The sequence below is a fragment of the Thermobia domestica genome, chromosome 2 (assembly GCF_964235325.1).
Source record: "Thermobia domestica chromosome 2, izTheDome1.hap1.1, whole genome shotgun sequence".
Lineage (NCBI taxonomy): Eukaryota > Metazoa > Arthropoda > Insecta > Zygentoma > Lepismatidae > Thermobia > Thermobia domestica.
The window spans coordinates 20,607,952-20,630,668 of record NC_137455.1 but is presented as its reverse complement, the minus strand read 5'-3'; the positions used below and the strand labels follow the sequence as shown (position 1 = coordinate 20,630,668).

Here is a 22,717-nt window from a genome sequence, read left to right as displayed (position 1 = left end):
AGGTCCCACTTTCAATACCGGATCAAGTGAGTTTATGGCGGGCGGGAGAGTATTGTGTTCGTACTTCTTTCGAGGAATACTCCCATTTTCTCTCACATCATCATGAGATAATACTTTCAAAATCATTAATTATCATAAACATCTGTCTTCTTTAGCCCACAGCGTATGGTCGTGAGAAATTAAACTGAAGATTTTGTTTAATTTCATTTTATCAATTATACTCATTCCTTTCTGTAGTTATGCAACCAAGCACAACACAACAATAATCCTTCGCCATCCTGATCTTGGTCAAGAAATTTATGTTCTGCCAACGGATTTTTGTTACCTGTACGGACATCGTTCCATACAATATGAATAGGACACACATGCACTAACAAAATATTCGGGGATCCTCACTACTTGTGCAGAAATCCATTACGCCGCTAGTTAAAGATCCTGTATGATGCATTTTTTGTATAGAGTAGATCACAAGTCTAAAACGATAACATCCTGTCTCAGCTCAATGGCTAGTAGTTTTAGAGATTTCACGTCTGAAATTCATCTTCCCACGCTTTCGGCACCCTGTAAATCTGAAACTAACTAAGAGATTCCGAGAAAATGTTTACTGGCAATTTTTTTTCTTCTTTCAATGAGTAGATTCACCTGCCAAGCATTGTAAACCAATGTCATTACGGAAAATATCAAATTTCAACGCGAGACCAGTGAAGCTAACGACAAGATAACAAGCTGTTGTGAACAACATCAGTTTGATTACGCAAAGGAGATCCAGAGAGCTTGTTAAAACCCTTAGTACGCCTTCACACTAGGATCCTGTGAGCCGCTCACGTGAGCTGCAGCTGCTAGCTTTACATTGTCTTAAATGTATGCCTTCACACATGCGCTTTTGTGCAAAAGAGACGCGGCTCTGAGCTGCTATGAAGATCACCCCGTCAGTAGCCAGCTCGAGCGGGCTGCTGGCGGGGAAGAAAATACACGCAGTCTTATGAGAGCCCTTAACACGTGAGCGCTCACAAGATATAGTGTGAAGGCGAGCTACACTGTATTTGATATTGAAAATTTTCTCGTTTTGGTATTACTCTGATGAAGTGCACATTTTATACTATTATACAGTTAGTTAAACGAAGATATAGACATTCTGAAGTAACTGAAAAATTTTCTTTCATCTTTTCTCAGTTTAGGAAACACTGTTACAACGATAACCTGTATTTACGTTATTTATTTCATTTAATATGTAGGGCAAAAGTGCTTTAACGTATGCACTTGCTATACAATAGAAAAAGAAGAAGAAAATGATATAATGTCATGAATAATCTTATTTTGTAGGTTATATTTTCCAAGGATCTTATAAAATAGAGGATCTGCCCATATATGTCTACATCCTATTAAATCAATGAAGCCATAAAACAACCGAGAATCGGCACGTCTGATTGGCTACTCTCGTTTATGCCATCGTCTGATTGGCTACTTTCCTTTCCGCCATGATTGTTGGCTCAAAAGATTGCAATCCTATTGGGCAGAGTGGGCAGAGTAGGGGTGGCGAAACTGTGAAGTATGGCTTCAAGATTTTGTTGTAAAGGCAGATTCTCTATTTTATAAGATCCTTGATATTTTCAGTCGATAGATATCAATGTTTGTTGATTCGTTGTTAAGGACAATAGTACGGCTACTATAATAACAGTTCCGTTGCCAGATTTGTTTATGTATGCTTGTTAAAAATACAATACAGGAGGACACCATGTTATTATGCAGAAGAACACGGGCGTCAATCCCACTGGGGACACCAGGGACGTGTCCCCTCAATATTTATAAAACGGCTTTCATCCCCCTCAATATTTCAAGCATCTGAGGTTAACTATGACCCAAAAGAGGCTTAACCCATGTGTACGTTCACAAAACAATGTTAGACAAAGTGGGTATTTTACAAAGTTTGTTTCCAATTGTAAAAACGGCAGTCAATTTTTGGCATTATGAATGACTTGAGTTGATTTTGAGTTTAACGTCCCTTTTCAGCAGCGAGGCTATATGAGACGTGGACCTACTGATTAACGTGGAATCCGAACCACATGAGCTCCCACCGGGAATCGAACCCGGGTCTCCCGCGCCAAAGGCGCGTACGCTAACCGCTTAGTCACAGAGACTACCTTTGCCCCTATGAAGATGAAGATGCAGTAAATTGTAAAGTAATAACCTGTTACTTTAGTTTAGTAACGAGTAACACAAAAAATTTAGTTTAGCTATAATAATAATAATAATAATAATAATAATAATAATAATAATAATAATAATAATAAACTTTTTAAACACACATTGTTGATCCTCTTTTACATTAGTTGTAGGCTTATAAATCTAAAACCTGTTTTCAAAGCTATTCAAGCCCGCAACCGGCCACAGAGGTTTGGGGAGAGCATAAATAAAATAGGGGGGGGGTTAAGTGATTAAAAATTCTCTTACAAATGTCTAAAGTGTTTGTTTTTTTTTTAATTAATAATAGCATTTTGTATTGAGGTCTGGAGGGGCCATGAAAAATTTAGGGCGGTCAGGCTCCGTAGCCCCCCTCTAGTTGCGGGCCTGAAGCTATTGTTTCTGAGTATTCACTTTACACACTTTATCATTGTTGTATTTTTGACATATTAGTGTCGTTTAACATTGTAAAACAAGGTTGAATTTTACTGATTGAATAAAAAACTGTAAAGCGTATGTTTTCTTTAGTACCACATTAAAAATACAGGGTGATTCAATAAGAACGTACCAGGCCTATATCGCAGCTAATACTGCACGTAGAGCCTTCAAACAAAAATTGCATTACCAAATCGTATGTGTAGAATGCAATAAAAATAGTAGCGACACCAGTGGCGTCTCTTGAATATCTCCAACGGGGAGGCAACTTCAAAATTTAAAATGGAAACAGGGGTTGGTTTAGCCTCCATTGAATCAAGCGCACAATGGGAGAAACGTCCAGAGAAAGCACGTTGGCATATTTCTTCCTCTGTGGCAGCAACACGATCGCATTACGAGGTCAAAGTCAGATGATGCGAGGGTTTCTGCATGCGGAACCAAAGGGAAGAGTAAACACTGGTCTGAAACGAACGGGATGTACAATTATACATACGCGGAATCACACTGTGTAAGTGGCGACAACAATGGCGTCAGCAAGAGACCACGACGGGGGTAGGGTACATACTGTAACAGTGAGCAGAGGTACATTTGCTGCTGTTGAATGAAGCTCTAAATAGGGAACCAATAACATACGCAATATTTGAAGAGAGTGATTTCCGTATGGCTGCAACAGAAGCGCAGTGGATGGGGAGAACTATGATGAGGGACAATGTACGATGCTATAACAAAACGGAAGAAGAAACTATTGGTTGCAACGAAGGAAGACAAACCGAATGTGCTGTTGCCAAAGCATGGAACAAAACATAGGGACAGAAAGCTGAGGCGTTGCAATCAAGCCATTGGAGAAAGATGAGTAAAGAGCTAAAGAATCAGCTTACCTTCTGCGGAGTGTAGTCGACGCCCCCTGGCTTTCACAAATGTTCAAAGTGATGTCCCCCAACAGCAATACAGCAATTTATTCGCTGTACGTAATTGTGAGCAACAGCTTCCAACTCGGCCACGTTGATGGTACGGAATGCGGTTGTAATGCGGTCTTGCATGTTGCGAATTGTAGTTGGTCGGTTGACATACACAAGATCCTTAATTCGACCCCAGTAAAAATAGTCCATACAAGTAAGGTCGGGCGACCGCGGAGGAAACTGTGGATTGGAACCTCTTCCGATCCAGCGTTGCGGAAATAGAACATTTAGCTCTTCCCTACACTTAGCAGTATTATGGGCTGGACAGCCAGCTAATTGAAACCATAACGTCTGACATATATGGAGCGGTACGTTTTCCAATAGCGGCTGTAGATGGTGTCGCAAGAAATCACGAAACATTGCACCTGTTAAATGACTAGCAAAAAATCATGGCCCAATGACCTGAGTCCCTACAATGCCACCCCACACATTAATGCGCCATCGGTGTTGCCGATTGACTTCTCTCATCCAGTGAGGGTTCTCCGCTGCCCAGAATGTGCATTGTGGAGATTCACGTTGCCATCACTGCAGAATGTCGCTTCATCAGTCCATAAAATGAAGTGAATGAAATTCGGATGTTCTCTCACGCGATTGACCACCCAGTTGCAGAACAGAAGCCGAAAAGTACAGTCCGCATCACTTAGTTCTTGATGCAGAGAGAGGTGGTACGGGTGAAAATGTGATTTCCACAGAATTCGCAGGACACTACCTTGACTGATACCACGATCTCGTGCGAAGATACATGAGGATTTACTGCAATAGCGGCAAGTACATCAATGGCAACGTCTTCTTTTTGTACGACTCTTCTCCGGACACCATAGCGTCCACGCATGTTGCCTGTTTGCCGCAATCGTCCTGCTAATCTCCGCAGCAGATTGTGGGAAATAGCTTGTCCCTGTGGATAGCGTTCAGCGTATAATCGAGCTGCTTCCTATCTATTATATGCGGCATTCCCCTAAAATCATGAGCATTTGGAATGTCTCCAAATTCGTATACCGCATGAATTTTATTTACTACCGACACTTCCTACTAATATCACTCAAACATCAACACAATCAGAGGTTTCACTGCTTGTGGAAGTTTCGTATTCGACCCATCACGAGCTTGTAATGCACAGGGGTACAGTAGTAGAACTCAATGCACAATACCTTGTCCAGTACACGGACCACTTACAGTCCCTTGACACGCGGGCTATTGTCACCAACCACAATTTCCGGTTGCAACATTCTACATAGAAAAATGAAATGAAATAAAATCTTTGAGTTTAACGTCCCACGATTATGCCCTTTAGGCCAAAGGAGACGGATGATTAAGTCAAGTGAATGATGATGAAATAATTGGTGGAATGAGAGTGTGAGAGAAAAGAGGAGTACCTCGAGAAAATTCACGGATACGGTATTCTCCACTACAAACTTACTTAGTCGGGGATCGAACCAGGGATTCCACACACCAGAGATAAGCGCTCTACCACTGAGCAACCATGGACCCACTTAGTAATTGTTCAATTTGTGTTATTGTAAGTGACATTTTTATTCACTCTTTGTTGTGGAAGTATGTAATAAATTGTCTTGGAATATCCTATGCAAATAGACATGTAATGTGAATGCAAAACTTTTTAAGCGCTCTCAGCAATTCAGCACCTTTGCTAATTCGGCACACATAAAAATTGGTGGATTAGAGACAGTGTAACCTACTAATAATTCGATTGGGAGTATTTATCTTGCCTACTTTAAAGTGAAGAACAGCAGCAGAGTAATAAAGCGTTGCTATCTACCGACTGAATTGCTCAGGTTCAATCGCTGTTGGGAGTGGGATTGTATTTGCTTATTCAACTCTAATTTAAAAGCAACCCAGATGTTGCTGCTAAATGGGAAAACCTGGAGAATAAAGGTGGTTGGAACATGGAGTCAATATTACCTCATTTATGAGCTGAGATCATGGTTGTTGAGGGCCACGGTGGCTCAGTGACACAGTGGTCACTTTGGTACGTGAGATCTCTAGTTCAATTCCAACTCGTGTCAAGTGTACTTTGTGTTGGGCTAACGTTGGGTGCGTTGGTCTTCTCGAGGGTCTCCTGTTTCCTACCCATTTTTTATTCTATTATTTAATTCATCATCATAGTCCAGGGGCGCCCGAAGAACATTTTTTTAGGGGAGATCTCTATGTTTGCTATATTATATATGGTATTTCTGGTATTTAAAATATGTTGTTTGCAATATTACTTATACATTTTCGTGAGCTAGGGGGCGGTCCCCTATCCCCTTTGGGCGCCCATGTCACAGTGTCCTTTACCCTCGGTGCATAATAGTGGAACGTTAAACTTTAACGAGATTGTTCTGTGAAGACTTAATATTCCTGACTGAAGTGGTTGTGACCGGGAATACCTTTACCTATACTTTAAGATTGACGATAATTCTTTAGAAGATTTAGTTAGATAAATCCCAGACAGCACAATGCACGTACAGTATCCGTATAGTACATGTACAATTGCACGGATGCAACATGTGCATCATCTGTATAAATGCACGCCTGTACATGTGATGCACATATACATCACAAGTCCTATTCAACATCTTCACGTGCACAGGACATGTGCAGTGCACACGTCCTGCACAAATGATTTCCACGTTCCGCACAGTTGATTTACACGTTACACGTATTCGATTTACATGTAGTGCACAGGTGATTTACATCTAGGACAGCGGTGATTTACACGTAGCACACAGGTGATTTACACGCAGTACCCAGATGATTTACATGTAGGAAAGAGGGGATTTACATGTAGCACATAGGTGATTTACATGTACGATAGAGGTGATTTACACGCAATACCCAGGTGATTTACATGTAGGACAGAGGTTATTTACATGTAGAACACAGGTGATTTACACGCAGTAAATGCACAATTGCACGGATGCAACATGTGCATTATCTGTATAAATGCACGCCTGTACATGTGATGCACATAAGCGTCACAGGTCCTATTCAACATCTTCACGTGCACAGTACATGTGTATTGTACACGTCCTGCACAAGTGATTTACGCCTTCCGCACAGTTGATTTACACGTAGCACGTATTTGATTTACATGTAGTACATGTACAATTGCACGGATGCAACATGTGCATCATCTGTATAAATGCACGCCTGTACATGTGATGCACATATACATCACAAGTCCTATTCAACATCTTCACGTGCACAGGACATGTGCAGTGCACACGTCCTGCACAAATGATTTCCACGTTCCGCACAGTTGATTTACACGTTACACGTATTCGATTTACATGTAGTGCACAGGTGATTTACATCTAGGACAGCGGTGATTTACACGTAGCACACAGGTGATTTACACGCAGTACCCAGATGATTTACATGTAGGAAAGAGGGGATTTACATGTAGCACATAGGTGATTTACATGTACGATAGAGGTGATTTACACGCAATACCCAGGTGATTTACATGTAGGACAGAGGTTATTTACATGTAGAACACAGGTGATTTACACGCAGTAAATGCACAATTGCACGGATGCAACATGTGCATTATCTGTATAAATGCACGCCTGTACATGTGATGCACATAAGCGTCACAGGTCCTATTCAACATCTTCACGTGCACAGTACATGTGTATTGTACACGTCCTGCACAAGTGATTTACGCCTTCCGCACAGTTGATTTACACGTAGCACGTATTTGATTTACATGTAGGACAGAGGTGATTTACATGTAGTACATGTACAATTGCACGGATGCAACATGTGCATCATCTGTATAAATGTACGCCTGTACATGTGATGCACATAAGCGTCACAGGTCCTATTCAACATCTTCACGTGCACAGTACATGTGCAGTGCACACGTCCTGCACAAGTGATTTACGCCTTCCGCACAGTTGATTTACACGTAGCACGTATTTGATTTACATGTAGGACAGAGGTGATTTACATGTAGTACATGTACAATTGCACGGATGCAACATGTGCATCATCTGTATAAATGTACGCCTGTACATGTGATGCACATAAGCGTCACAGGTCCTATTCAACATCTTCACGTGCACAGTACATGTGTATTGTACACGTCCTGCACAAGTGATTTACGCCTTCCGCACAGTTGATTTACACGTAGCACGTATTTGATTTACATGTAGGACAGAGGTGATTTACATGTAGTACATGTACAATTGCACGGATGCAACATGTGCATCATCTGTATAAATGTACGCCTGTACATGTGATGCACATAAGCGTCACAGGTTCTATTCAACATCTTCACGTGCACAGTACATGTGTAGTGTACACGTCCTGCACAAGTGATTTACGCCTTCCGCACAGTTGATTTACACGTAGCACGTATTTGATTTACATGTAGGACAGAGGTGATTTACATGTAGTACATGTACAATTGCACGGATGCTACATGTGCATCATCTGTATAAATGTACGCCTGTACATGTGATGCACATAAGCGTCACAGGTCCTATTCAACATCTTCACGTGCACAGTACATGTGCAGTGCACACGTCCTGCACAAGTGATTTACGCCTTCCGCACAGTTGATTTACACGTAGCACGTATTTGATTTACATGAACGACAGAGGTGATTTACATGTAGTACATGTACAATTGCACGGATGCTACATGTGCATCATCTGTATAAATGTACGCCTGTACATGTGATGCACATAAGCGTCACAGGTTCTATTCAACATCTTCGGATGCGCAATACCTACCATGCACACGTCCTGCACAAGTGATTTACACCTTCCGCACATTTGATTTACACGCAGTACCGAGTGGATTTTCATGTAGGACACAGGTGATTTCCTCGTAGTGTAGAGGTGATGTAAAAGCATATTAGAGATACAACGAAAAAAAAGGAGTTTATATATTTGGTGCCTTACGCAGTTCAAATACAACATTGTAAACGTCTTCTTGAAAAGTAACAGAGTTACATGTAACGAAAAAGCAATTATATACTTACCCAAAATTACTGACTCGTGCACTACTCTACCGCACCATTAACGTTCCAGGTCAGTAATCCCAAAGTTCTATATTCCAATCCCCCCCCCTCAAAAGGCAGCTACAGCATATTCTCGTCACCTGAAGACGAGACAATATGGTACTCTGACGAAACTTTGTTTATCAGTAGCGTATATATTAACAAACCACTGTCACGAGCATTTAGACAATATTTTTCTTTCTTCCTACACATATATCATTATAGACTTTTCATTTTGCTATGCAGCATATTGGGTATCGTACCATTAGGGCCTGGAAGTTGAAGACCTTACCTAAAAAAATTTTTAAAAAGCCTAAACATATTAAGAAAATGACCTAAATTTGGAAAAAAATACTTAAAATATGATAAAATCAATAATGATACACTTAATGTGTATAATATTTAAATAATACACAATTCTGGTGATATGTTGAACAGAAAAAAAAAATTGCAAATTTGCATTTTCGTCGCCCTGTTTCTGCTGTTCATTTTGAACTACTTGGAGGACAATCCTCACAAGCATCTACTGTCTGGTCATACCTACTATACCTGCTCCAGTCATTCAAGGGTTCCTATTGTCAGAGATTATTACAGAAAACTATGTTTAAGAGTTTCTAATTGAGAATGGGCAGCAAAACTGTAGTTGAAAAAAGGTCAAGTACCAAAACCAGCTGTTAAGACTTAAAGGGAAATGGGGACCAATAAGCCAAATATGACTTAAAACTAAGCATTTTCTGGCCTAAAATGACCCGAAATTAACATATATTATGGTGTTCCTCTTACCTTCGGGCACTTGGGAAAAACTATCTTTAACTTCCGACCCCTATATATGATACTGAAAATATTAAGAAAGAAAAAACTCATACTTGTCTGAATAATTAGGTTCTGAACTTATAAACAGTTGTGGTTTGCATATATATTTTTTTCTTTTAATACAGTGCTTGGTTTGTCAACATAGCTTTTACATAGTATGATTTCATCAAAAGCCATCATGGAGCTATTTCAGATTTAAAATATATGCTTGATAAAGCAAAGTGGCCTCAACTCAATCACAAGTGAAACTAGATTTTAAACAAAATTCAAGTGCAAAAATGTTTATATATTCTATTAACCGTAACTTGGTGCAACTCCGCTGTAATTTTATGGAAATAGTAGGTATTACAACATTGATAAGAACTGATTATATATATATCTATACATTTATTTCTTATTAAATATAAAAAGTAATCTACAAGATGGTTGTAGTTTTTTTTTTTCTTTCTTTTAATTTACTTTCTCCGATAAATCCTTGGCCTCAGTCCTCTGCATCCTGTAAAGAGAAGTTTTAAAAGTAATACAGTAAGTGCAGACACTAAATCAATCTATTTAAACTAAATCACAGTCATATTCTTAGCATAGTTTGAGATTAAGAATTTAAATATGGTCCATCCAAATTATACATGCCATACCATTTTCTCCAGAAACAAAGCTAAAGACTACCATTTAAGCTCAATAAATCACCACCATCAGCATCTCTGAAATAAGATTTCTTAGGGTATTGAATCAATTCCAGTAAGATTATTTAAATTAGCAATTTGAAAACGAGGCTGGCTTTTTATCGACAGGTGGCAATCCTGTGCAAACGTGTGTTGAAAACACTGGTAGAACATCTCATGAGTAAATGGTACTAAATGCACTGACCTTGAATGACATTGACAAGTGTGGGTTTAAGTACACGTAAAACTGAGTTATTACAACAGGAGTAAATGTATGAGCATGCTTGTTCACCCCGTGCTCATTCGTACGGACAGTGAAGGATGAGAATAAACTCAAGACTGGATGCAGTAAGAACTATGAGAAGTGAATTTGGTAGAGAAATTGAGGTGAATGTTCACGGATGATCGAAACACTACACTTCGAATGCCTTCTGAAAAGTTCAAAATGAAGACGAAAGCTGTGAGGCAACGCATAACGAAGAAAAATCTAGCACAAATGGAAGTTTTATGTTACCTAAGCTACGGGAAGTGGGTTGAAAGTAAGAAACAATATTCAGAGAAGCAAGCAAGATGAAAAAGATTTATTTTTGTGGCATGAACAACCAATAAAAACGTTGCCTTTTCCATATTATCAATTGTATATAACTGGCTGATCTCTACCACGTTATGCAAGATAGGCAGAAGTATATACAGTAGTGCACTCTGTATTCCTCTCTGCGAGCGGCCGAGGATGGTTTAGAGTATGAAATGCAAATAAGTTACGTACCTGCCCTTGAAATTATATTCATTTTCATACAAATTAAACGTTATAGGGGTTCAGATCCGACGGACTTCCTGTCAGTGCGCCCCTGACTTATATGACTCACAGTGAAACAAATTTATAAATCTTATTGCTATCAAGTACAATGGCATTATTAATAAATTTTTTTAGATATTCATATTTCAAGTCATGTTACTAGATACTGAGACACTGGAAGACTAAGTACTGCTTAAAATTTAACCCAAAATATGCAAAAACACAGTGGCAAATTTGTGTAAGAAAAAAAGATCCTATATCCTAGATAAGCGATCGGCAAAATCCATATTCTCTGTCTGCGTGCCTGTAAATCGAATAGTGCAATGACGGGACATCGGATTATCCTCCTTCCTAACTCAGCGTTGCAATCCTGACGTAAAGGTTTCTTCTTTTTTTCAACTAATATAATGTACATTTTGAATTTAAACAATACTAGTAAGATTCTTAAGAAACATTTCTTTTACTATCAATGAGTCAATTTCTTTTTATCATCAGGTGGTACAATGTTCCACATAAATATCGCAACTCTATAGTAGTACAATACTTTAATTTATGCATTTGAAATCAATATTTCGCTGGTTACCTGCCTATCAGGCGTTAGTTTAAGGTTAGATTGATTATGCAGCAACCTGCAGAACATTGATTTCAAATGTATTGCATAAGATAAAATCTTAAAACTGTAGTCGAGTTGCGATATTTATATTGAACACTGTACAAGACGAAAAAAAAAAAATGAAATGTTCCTCTCTTTTCCGTCGATATTAACCTTTAAAAAAAAAAGAAAAAGTTTGTTTGTGTCATATAAGTCTACAAATTTCTAATAGTTTGTAAAATACATAATCGTTCTCGCAGAATAAGAAAAAAGTCTTAAAGATCATGAAATCTCAAACACCCCCGAATCGCCCAGTTTTGTTCTACTGTCCCCTTTGAAAATGAGAACGCCGCTGGAGAGCGTTAATATACACGTTGAGAATAGGTGCGTATAAATTATAGAGAATAAAGTTGAAAGAATGACTGCGTCAAAGGTTTTTTTTTCTGCTTATAAATTACCTACGAGAGCAAACACATTTTATACTCCGTTAGCTACTCGCACATATTTCAAGGTAAAAGCACAGTTCCGCACCTCCTTGCCCGCTAGGTCCCAAGTATGCAAAAATGTCCGCCCTGTTGCCGACTTCTGATGTAGATTATAGTGACAATTTAAAGCTTGGAGACCACTTGTTAACCGTTCTTATTTTGAAAACTGCTGCAAAATTGCATGTAAATATTAAAATAAAGGCTTACGAATACATGAAAACCAAACATCAGAGGTGATACGTACCTTCGTGACCTCCTTGTTTTGGCGTGGTGCAGCCAATCACTTATCGCTTCCCTGATTTGCTCCTCCGAACACTCAGGATATAATTTCTTTGCAGATGCTAGAAAAAAATGTACATATGACTATGTTGATATATATGAAATTATACATTCATTAGTAAACTTAAATCCTAAAATAAGAACATCAAAAGTGAGAAAGAGAAACCCTAACAACAATTTTGGTATGCAATCCTTTTCCGTCTGAATGATACCTTGGTAATGAGATATTTGCTGTACTTACGAGAGTATAATACTTCACGCAATTTTTATACGGAACAGATAAAGAAAAACTATTTTGCATACAGCATACAGAGAAGTTTATGCTCCGATTTTCCCCCCCTCCCACTGCCTCTCTGTATTGAAGATTACTGAAATTGTCATTCCCAGCAGTGAGTCACTCACCACACCAATGACTCCCCTCTCAATCTAATTGACATTTTTATCATTTGCAGCAATTGTCAGTGACTTTTTAAGTAAATAAAAAAGTGCAGTCATTACAAAGCATATACGACGTATGATATTTTCGTCTTACAAGTTTAAATAATGTGGGGAGAGGATTGGAAATATTTTGTGTGATCTGGAATTGAACCAACGGCCATGTTTCACATGCCTTTCAAAATTATTGTTTATAATGAGAATCATTGTTTTAAGGTAATAAAATTTGGAACAATTCAGCGGTATAATTGAGTAAATATAGTAGAATTTTATGGCTTCTACTAACGCCAGAAAAAGAACCTATCAAATTAAAAATTCCTCACTTATTGAAATAATTAAACATAACTGTACTCATCTCACTTTTCTTCTGTTTGTTTTGTTTTTGGTGGGGTCTGTGTTACTACAAACACTCAACTTACATTCTATTGCAAAACAGTATATTTTATATCAAAGAACAATTTGTTACTCAAAAAGAAACAATATACAGGGTGCTTCAGGAGGAAAGGTCAATAATTTGAGAGGCGGTCAGATTTGTCGACTACAACAATCAAGTTTACATAAACATATACGTTTTAAACCTTTGTTTCAGATATATCACTACATGAAGTTTAATGCATGGTGACAAGGGTACACTGCAATTATGTTGAAATGCGTACTGTGATACTATAAGACACGAGAATGGTAACTAATGTAAAGAGGACTGAGGAGGATACTACAGGATTAACACTACTCATAATTGGCACCAATGGTCCGCGGAAAACCAACATGCTTCATGCGAACAGTTACCAGATGGAACTTTCGTGTTGACAGTGCACCATACCTTCATCTTTCGCAAAATACTTTCCCTCCGTATTTGGAGGATAGTATTCTTTCTACGCATCATGTGATACCAAATGGACGGTGAACCGTTTTCACTCGACTATCACCCAGTGCCTTCACGCAAAATACTAGTCGTTGGATTGGATGTTTTGGGCTAGTCTAATGGCCACCTAGGCACCTGTTCTAACACCCTTGGGCTACTGTATGGGTGGTTGAAAGAAAAGGTGTACAGTGTTGGTAAATAACAGCGGGAACATAAAATTAATGAAACTGTTTCAACGTAACTCCAATGTACACATTTCCTTGTCCACATGTACCAAATTCATATAGTAATATCCCTGAAACAAAGTTTATATGGACTTCTTGTTCTGGACATGCTTGAGCACAACCTAATTATTGCCCTTTCCCAATAAACACCCTATAAACTATCAAGCATTGAAGACAATGCGATCACGATTAAAAAAAAAAATGCACAAAAAAATCTTACCAACAATAAACTTGTAGGTTTGTGTCTCCACAAACGACAGCTTCCTCACACAATTTATTCCCGACTTTCCTGTGAGGCTATACAGCTCAGCAACTTCATCCACCACGACACGACGAAGAATATTCTGTGCTAGTTGTTTTGGAGCTTTTCCACCACTCGCCAACATCTGAAACTGAAAGTAACATTGTATCGATTGTGCTGTGTTAATGCAGCGAAAAAATTTCATGCATATAAATAATATTTTTCAATATTTAGTTAATGTTAGAGCAAATAATCACCATAAATTATTTCTTGTGATTAAGTTATCTGCCAAGGTTACATATCTTTTATATGATGTGAAATGTGGTGGCAAAAATAAATCAGCAAATCTGATGAAAACTAGGATCCAATTTGGATAGATTAATACATCTTACTTTTAAACAATCAATGTTATTGGTAGTTTTTTTTTTCAATGTTACTTTCGTTTGTTTGCTGAAGAAACCAACCTAGGAAATGCATTACATTTTTTGCCAACTCCACTGTTTTTACTTCATAGAGCATGTGGAGGAATGTAGTACTATCCGAGTTCCCATGATCGCTAAAGAAGATAATTCTTTAATGTGTGACTTTTTGAATGTGTCTTAATTCTGCAAATTTGATAAAATTATACATATACATAGTCAATATACACATACATTCTTAGTTGTTGAAAACTTTTTACACAATTTAACTTATAGAAAAAAACATGCATACGGATGAAACGTATTTAATAACTTCAAAATGTCAACTCTTACGACAATTTAGTATTCAGCACCAATGTTGTAAATGTCAAGTTTTTGTCTTACACATGAATATAGAAGCGAACAGTCAATATAAAAGTGAGCAGAAAGTGAAGTTTAATTTCAGAGCACAATAAGATAAATAACAGACACTCAATATTCTATTATTACAATGAAATAGTGAGAGTAGCAATATAAAAAGTATCATACAAACATCCCTTTCAAATTAATACAATTGCCATGACTTCAGAAAAATATGTATTTCGTAAATTCACAACCTTACTCATGCAAAGCGACGATTTTTTTTTTTTTTTTTTTTTTTTAATTTAATAAGTTAGAACACTGAAATAGAAGATTGACGGACTGTGCCATCAGTACTACTTTTAGTTGTTTATATTCACAATGAGGAGTATTAATGGTGCTATCTAGTAGGAAAAAAAAAATAACAATGGTAAATCTCATACAGGATGTACGCGAATCTGAACCTATAAAGTGGAGATAATCTATGTATCTCCGGAAAACTTAGGTCAAAGTTAGATCAAATTCAGTCACCAAAAATCGGGAGCATTCTGCTAGGGAGCGCTACATAACTAATTTCTGTGAAAACAATTTATTTTCTGAAATGTTATAAAGTCTATAAATGTCTACTCACGTAATATTGTCTTGGTTGCTCATTATAGGTAACTATTTCAGACTCCTGGATTTTTCACCTTTGTGCTCTAGAAAAGATACAACAGAGCTTCTAACAACATTGAGGATTTTCATTGACTTTCAATGGAAATCTTGAAGTTCCAGAAAGTTCTCGTCAGGACGTTTTCCGTGACCTTTTCAGGACGTTTTTACGAAACACTTTTATTTCCAGGGTTTCCAGGACGCGTGTGGACCTTGCATATTATGTACAGCAATATTGGAAGACGTTGGGATATGTTGGTGAATACCAACACACCTTAATGCCGAAACAATACTGCTGCACACACTGCTGAAAGAAAATGCTAACACAGCTTGCGTTACAAGAGTCTGGAGCACGGTAAGGTTCCTCAGCTAAGCTTCATTGAGGAAGAATAAGCACATAGGAAACAGAAAAAAAAAATGAACAGAGGAGGATAGTAAAGAGCAAATTTTTAAAAAAAAAGTAATAGTGAGGATTAGTGACTTGTCCCTTAAAAAATGCTATGACTTATTTAGCATATTGCTAATATGTAGCAACTTAAATCGTCACTGGAACTGTCTTTGGCTTGTATTTTTAATAATGCAATCACTAAAAATATAGGAAATATAGGAGAAGATTAAAATATAGGACAAATATACACACATTTCCAAACAAATAAGAAAAAATAGGAAAATAGGACAGCTGGGAGCCCTGCATAACATCACTTAGGAACTAGGGTGTGCCTTATTCAAATATCCATGTTTCAGAATCGTGCGGCATTTGCGCATTAAAGCTTAGAGAGGCATTTCGGAAATGCTCCGGAAATTTGAAGTACTAATCAACTGCCTCTACAGAAATTGATGCGCAAATGCCGCACGATTCTGAAACGTGGATATTTGGATAGGACACATACTAGTTCCTATGTGACGCTTTGACCCGACCACGATTGGTCCCATAGTACTGGAGCCATGGATCCTTAAAGTTAATTTTCTCACGTTTTCGGTAGTGTAACACCTAACAGTTGTACAACGTATTTAGCGCCATACTAATATATATAAATTAACTGGCCCGTGTGGACAAATAATAAATATCTCATGGCGTTTGTCGTATACATAATTAAAAACTTCCTATTAGTTTCCAAAAATAGCGGAAAAATTATAGTATGTAGATACGACCTAGTTTCCCACATTTAAGAAAATGAAAGTATTATGAAAGAAAACACTTCAATTTTTACCATATCTTTCTTACATATTACTACACAGTTATTTCGCGTCAAATCACATTTGTAATATGCTCAAATTTAAATTTTGTGTGTTCTCAAAACAAGTTTTAAAGTCAAATCTAGCACACACAATCCATTTACATTATTGTGGACAATTTAGTTTCAATTCACTATTTGGGAGGCGCGGTGGCTCAGTGGTAGAGCGTTCACCTCTGGTGCTTGGGGTCCCGGGTTCGATCCCAGCCCCCGCCAAGTGAGCTTTGTGGTGGACAAACACCGTGCTCGTGGGTTTTCTCGGGGTACTCCCGTTTTCTCCCACTTTCTTCATTCCACCATTTTACTCATCTCTCATTATCACCGTCTCCTTTAGCCTAACCGGCATAACCGTGGGACGTAAAACTCAAAGATTTCATTTCATTTTTTCAATTCACTATTTACAAAGATTCATAAGTGACTATGAAAAATTTAATAGCAGTGAAGGAAAAAATATCCTAACTAGATAACACTCATAAATCATTCAAACTCAGCTCTTTTTTGATAAGATTGTGCTTTTTCTCGTACTACTTTATTTTTTGTAAGAATCTACATAACGGGTTAAAGACATGACTGAACAGAGCTTTGATTTTTTTGTGAAGTGCAAATTTCGTGCATTATTACAGAGAGAGAGAGAGAGAGAGAGAGAGAGAGAGAAAATGACAATAGCATAACAGACAACAGGGCGCAAAATTTCAAAGTCAGACTCACTCGCCAATACAAAAATGATGGTCGCCAGTATCTCTCACGTACAAATTATGAGAGGTCCCCCTCCCATGGTCCTTGGTTTGACAAAGAGATTGCATTCGGGCATAAAATTTGAAACCAAGTTATCTATTCTAGGCACTGGGCTATCCCCCAGCTGTTCTAGCTTCAAAGACATCCAAGAGAAATTGTCCATTTGGACACGAAACCGGGGTTAACTGGTCACAAATGTGATTGCCGACTCACTCACGAAGGACTCTTGATAAAAATACGTTGTACTGATCTTTACATAAGCTTGCTTGTTAATAGCTATAATTGTCAAGAGTAGGGATGGCCAGAACCGGTTCCTGTTGGAACAGTTTTTCGGGTCTGAACGGATCCGGTTCTAGAAGATCCGGTTCAACAACCGGTTTTTCGGATCCAGGTCCGGAACCGGTTCTTCGGATCCAGGTCTGTAACCGGTTCTGGAACTGGGTTTTCGGATCCAGGTCTGGAACCGAAACTTTGTGACGATCCCTACACTAAACACGAGCTGCTGGAAGGCTGTGAACAGTGTGCTAGATGAAATGGTGGAAGCGACAGGCAGGCACCCAGGTGGCGGCCGCTTGTCTCATTTAGCTAAATTAACTGGGTAACTGGCAAACTTAATGGTTAAACAGGCAAATTGGCCAACTCATTTGGCTAAACACTCACTGGTGGACCAAAATAAAAACAAAAAACACTGGTGGACCAAAATAAAAACAAAAAAAAACTGGTGGACCAAAATTGTTTTCTGGGGGCACAAGAGAGTTTGGGCGGGGAGAGCACAAGCGCATGGTCCTCTTTGCAGTGTTTTGAAGGTGAAATTTGTGGCTCCTTTACGGGTCTTTGGGGGCTTTCGGATCCAAGTCTGAAACCGGTTCCTAAGAACCGGTTCTGGAACCGGAACTTTGTGGCCATCCCTAGTCAAGAGTCATTTCAGAAGGACTAAAAGACAAACAGTTACACAAGTAAAAACATTATACAGAATTATATATATAAATCGGGAAACTCCATTGGGAAAATCCTGTTATTTAAATGTATTTGTGTGTAAAATTTGAAGGTCAACATATCATAATCACTAGGCTAAAACTGAGGTATTAAATTAAAAATTGGGTATGTAGATATTCAATAAAATTAAAACAAAGTGAAATCCAAGCTGATGTTGGAAGCTACGTAGGCAGTTGATAAATTTTGCCAATTTCTATCAATATGTTTAAGCAGCCTTGGCTTCTTTATAAAACAAGTAGAAATATATAACTTGGTTTCATTTCGTATGTTTAGGCTTAAATTCCTTATGAAATACCAACGTTATCACGGAGAAGACTTTCGCTTAAAGAGACACCTCGAATTACTACTTGCTTTACACCTGAAAGATGGACCGAGAATTGAACACGGGACCCCTCGATTAAAAGGTGAAAAGTAGATAAACGTAATGCGGATGGTTTGATATGTGGAAACGTCACCATAAAGTTCACACGATTTAAACATTTTTCTTTTTTTTTTTTTTTTCTTTCTTGTTTAAACCATTTTTTTTTTCTGAAAAACCAGCTGGTTTAAACCAACCCTGCCTCGCAGAGTTATCTTTTGTGAAGTAAGTCACAGTGGAGATGTTACATGTGAGACCTACAGTAAAGAGTTGCCCTTAAGCTATATCCTGAATCAATTCGATCTATATTCAGATATCCTTTTTAAATATTGCATGTTGCAGTAAGGTCTTCAAAAAAATGCTTGTATGGGTTCACTCGAGCAGGCGGTTCTACCGAAAACAAAATTTATAGGTAAAATACGATGTGAAACACTTTTCGTAAAAGAAGCAGAGTGTAAATATAAGTAATTTCTGTCAGTGGATATCATATTGAAATACATTTTCAATGGTAGTGAACGTATTCTACATGTAACTATTTACTGAAGCGGAAGAATACAAGAATGCGAAGAAGGTGAAAATAAACTGCGGGAAAGTTCCGTTCGTGTTAGCAATGGACGACTGCGATAGATATAATGTAAGCATACGATTAGAGAGCGTCGATACGTGTGATAAAGAGCGTCGTATTATAGTTTTTCAAGCGTCATGGTAAGTGTAGAAAAGTAAAAATTCAGAGCATACGAATTTCTCCTCGCAGCAGACCATTTGTACGCGGGAAAGCAGTGAAGCCATTTTGAAATTAAGAATTACTACTATTATATAAGTGCTTTTGAAGGTAAAAATTATTGCAGATATTTAATGTATGTTTTCACTATCCTCGTTTATGCGTATGCCCTTGTTGCTGACCCGCCTGCTCCCTACGAACGCACCCCTTTGATCCGCTCGGGCCTCCTGCTGCGCTCCTGCCCTGATTCGGTTAGATAGCATTCGTGCTTTTTAGTGGCCACCTAGACAAGTTGGTTCGTGGTTTATGCATTAGCTCCTCATTTAGTGCATGTTCTGCAAAAAGAAACCGGAAAATGCAATAAATGCGTGTAAATTTCATAGAACCGTTTGCTCGAGTAATGCCTTTATACCTTTCTTAAAAGATGGCTCAAGAAAAATACATGCATACGATCAGGTTCTATTTTAACGGCAAGGTTCTTGATTACTGGTCCCTTCCCATTGAGCAGTAATAAAGACAGAAAACAACGTGCCCTGCGGGGTTCTAACCCGCCTTCACTCGCTAACGCTCGCTCGGCAATACTGTATAAGTTAAATGCATAAACTTAGTACAGAAAGAAACCTACCCAGCTACTAATCTATATGGGGGACCAGTAATCTAGAACCTTCCCTATTTTAACTATTACCCCTAATTCCCATTCTGGATTTGGTAATGATACTAGCATACCTTGATTTGATTGTAAATTATCTCGGAGGTTCTGCCGTTGGAACACTACCTCCTTTCAAATGTAGGGTTATGTATGCATAATTTATTTCATGTTAAAAGGACTACGTGATAATGACTCTTGCAGATCTTTCTTTAAAGAGATGCAAATCATGACAGTGCCTTCAATGTATATCTATAGCTTCAATGTCCCCTCCAAAGACATAAAATGTCAACTAATAAATACTGCTTGAGAAGAACAGGATGCATGTGTATACGGCAACATTAACACCAGTTTTATTATTTAAACGGGTGCTTTATTAAATTTTACAAATTACAGTAAAATTAAGTTCATCACTCACCTGATTATAATATAATGTTGAATTCTTCGCCTTCAACAACATTGGACAAACACCACCACACCACAGCTCGTACCCGACCACACAAATAAGCGCGCCGTGCACGGCTAATACACAGCTCCAACCAGTGCGCATGCGTGATTCGAAATAAAAATTAAATTAATAACGAATAGAGAAAAATAATATTTTACTTCCAAACAATAATAATCTTATTAAGATTATTATATTTACATATCTTTTTGTATGTATATAATCAGACACATGTCTATTCGGTTCTCACGTCATTTATTACATCAAAGCGAACACCGCACATTTTTTATGCTACTGAGAGAGCCTATTTATAGCGTGTCGATTTATCTGATTGAATATTTATTCCAATGTACTTAAGCCTTCGAAAAATGCAGGTTACATTATATTGTTTATTTAGAATGAGTAATATAATAATTTTTAAAAAATTGAACTTTCAATTAAAAATACTATAGCCATATTTAATGTAAATATTAGCAGAATGAAACTAAATACACTTGCACGGTATTACGAATGTGTCATACACATGTGCAGTAGCTGTGCAAACGCACATGTGCACACAACGGCTTAAGCACGGGTTATATAAATGTGTACTGCATCCACGCAAATGCACATGTGTACATAACGGCTTAAGCACAGGTTATATAAATGTGTGCTTCATCCATGCTAATGCACATGTGCACATGCACTTCTTAATCACGGGTTATGTGCGTGTGCATCATCCACACAACTGCATATGTGCACATAACGGCTTAAGCACGAGATATACAAATCTGAGCTTCATCCATGATAATGCACATGTGCACGTGCACTTCTTAATCACGGGTTATGTACGTGTGCCTCATCTATGCAAATGCACATGTGCATATAACGGCTTAATGACGGGTTATATAAATGCGTTTTTCATCCATGCTAGTGCACATGTGCACGTGCACTTCTTAACCACTGGTTATGTACGTGTGCCTATTCTACGGAAATGCACATATGCACGAAACGGCTTAAACACGGGTTATATAAATGTGTGCTTCATCCATGCAAGTGAACATGTGCACATACATGACTTAGTCACATGTTATGTGCGTGCGCTTCATCTACGCAAATGCACATGTGCATATCACGGCTTATGCACGGGTTATATAAATGTGTGTTTCATCCATGGTAATGCACATGTGCACATGCACTTCTCAATCACGGGTTATGTACGTGTGCATCATCCTCACAATGCATATGTGCATATAACGGCTTAAGCACGTGATATACAAATCTGTGCTTCATCCATGATAATGCACATGTGCACGTGCACTTCTTAATCACGGGTTATGTACGTATGCCTCATCTACACAAATGCACATGTGCATATAACGGCTTAATGACGGGTTATATAAATGCGTTTTTCATCCATGCTAGTGCACATGTGCACGTGCACTTCTTAACCACTGGTTATGTACGTGTGCCTATTCTACGGAAATGCACATATGCACGAAAGGGCTTAAACACGGGTTATATAAATGTGTGCTTCATCCATGCAAGTGAACATGTGCACATACATAACTTAGTCACATGTTATGTGCGTGCGCTTCATCTACGCAAATGCACATGTGCATATCACGGCTTATGCACGGGTTATATAAATGTGTGTTTCATCCATGCTAATGCACATGTGCACATGCACTTCTCAATCACGGGTTATGTGCGTGTGCATCATCCACACAACTGCATATGTGCATATAACGGCTTAAGCACGTGATATACACATCTGTGCTTCATCCATGATAATGCACATGTGCACGTGCACTTCTTAATCACGGGTTATCTACGTATGCCTCATCTATACAAATGCACATGTGCATATAACGGCTTAAGGACGGGTTATATAAATGTTCGTTTCATCCATGCGAATGCATATTTGCACATGCACTTCTTAATCACGGGTTATGTGCGTGTGCTTCATCTAAGCACACGCACATGTGCACATAGCGGCTTAAGCAGTGTTATATAAATGTGTGCTTCATCCATGCAATTGCACATGTGCACATGCATGACTTAGTCACGGATTATGTGCGTGTGCTTCATCCACGCAAATGCACATGTGCATATCACGGCTTATGCACGGGTTATATAAATGTGTGTTTCATCCATGCTAATGCACATGTGCACGTGCACTTCTTAATCACGGGTTATGTGCGTGTGTTTCATCTACGCAAAC

At 38.3% G+C, this 22,717-nt stretch overlaps 1 protein-coding gene across 1 annotated transcript; it reads right to left on the bottom strand.

The window, feature by feature from the left end:
- Positions 1-9,769: 9,769 nt before the first annotated feature.
- LOC145671182 (uncharacterized) lies at positions 9,770-22,490 on the bottom strand. The gene is made up of 4 exons (XM_081740033.1): positions 20,488-22,490; positions 13,949-14,120; positions 12,173-12,269; positions 9,770-9,889 (listed from the first exon to the last, which is right to left on the bottom strand). The coding sequence occupies exons 1-4, from the start codon at positions 20,617-20,619 to the stop codon at positions 9,844-9,846; spliced, it is 447 nt and encodes a 148-aa protein (XP_081596159.1). The 5' UTR covers positions 20,620-22,490; the 3' UTR covers positions 9,770-9,843.
- Positions 22,491-22,717: the final 227 nt, after the last annotated feature.

What these genes read in the sequence shown, in the direction of transcription:
- LOC145671182 (XM_081740033.1), bottom strand. Translation starts at nt 20,619, where the DNA reads ATGCGCACTGGTTGGAGCTGTGTATTAGCCGTGCACGGCGCGCTTATT. An exon ending in CAACATTATATTATAATCAG is followed by an intron (nt 14,121 to 20,487) that starts GTGAGTGATGAA and finishes TGTTACTTTCAG; the next exon opens with TTTCAGATGTTGGCGAGTGG. An exon ending in AACCTACAAGTTTATTGTTG is followed by an intron (nt 12,270 to 13,948) that starts GTAAGATTTTTT and finishes ATTTTTTTCTAG; the next exon opens with CATCTGCAAAGAAATTATAT.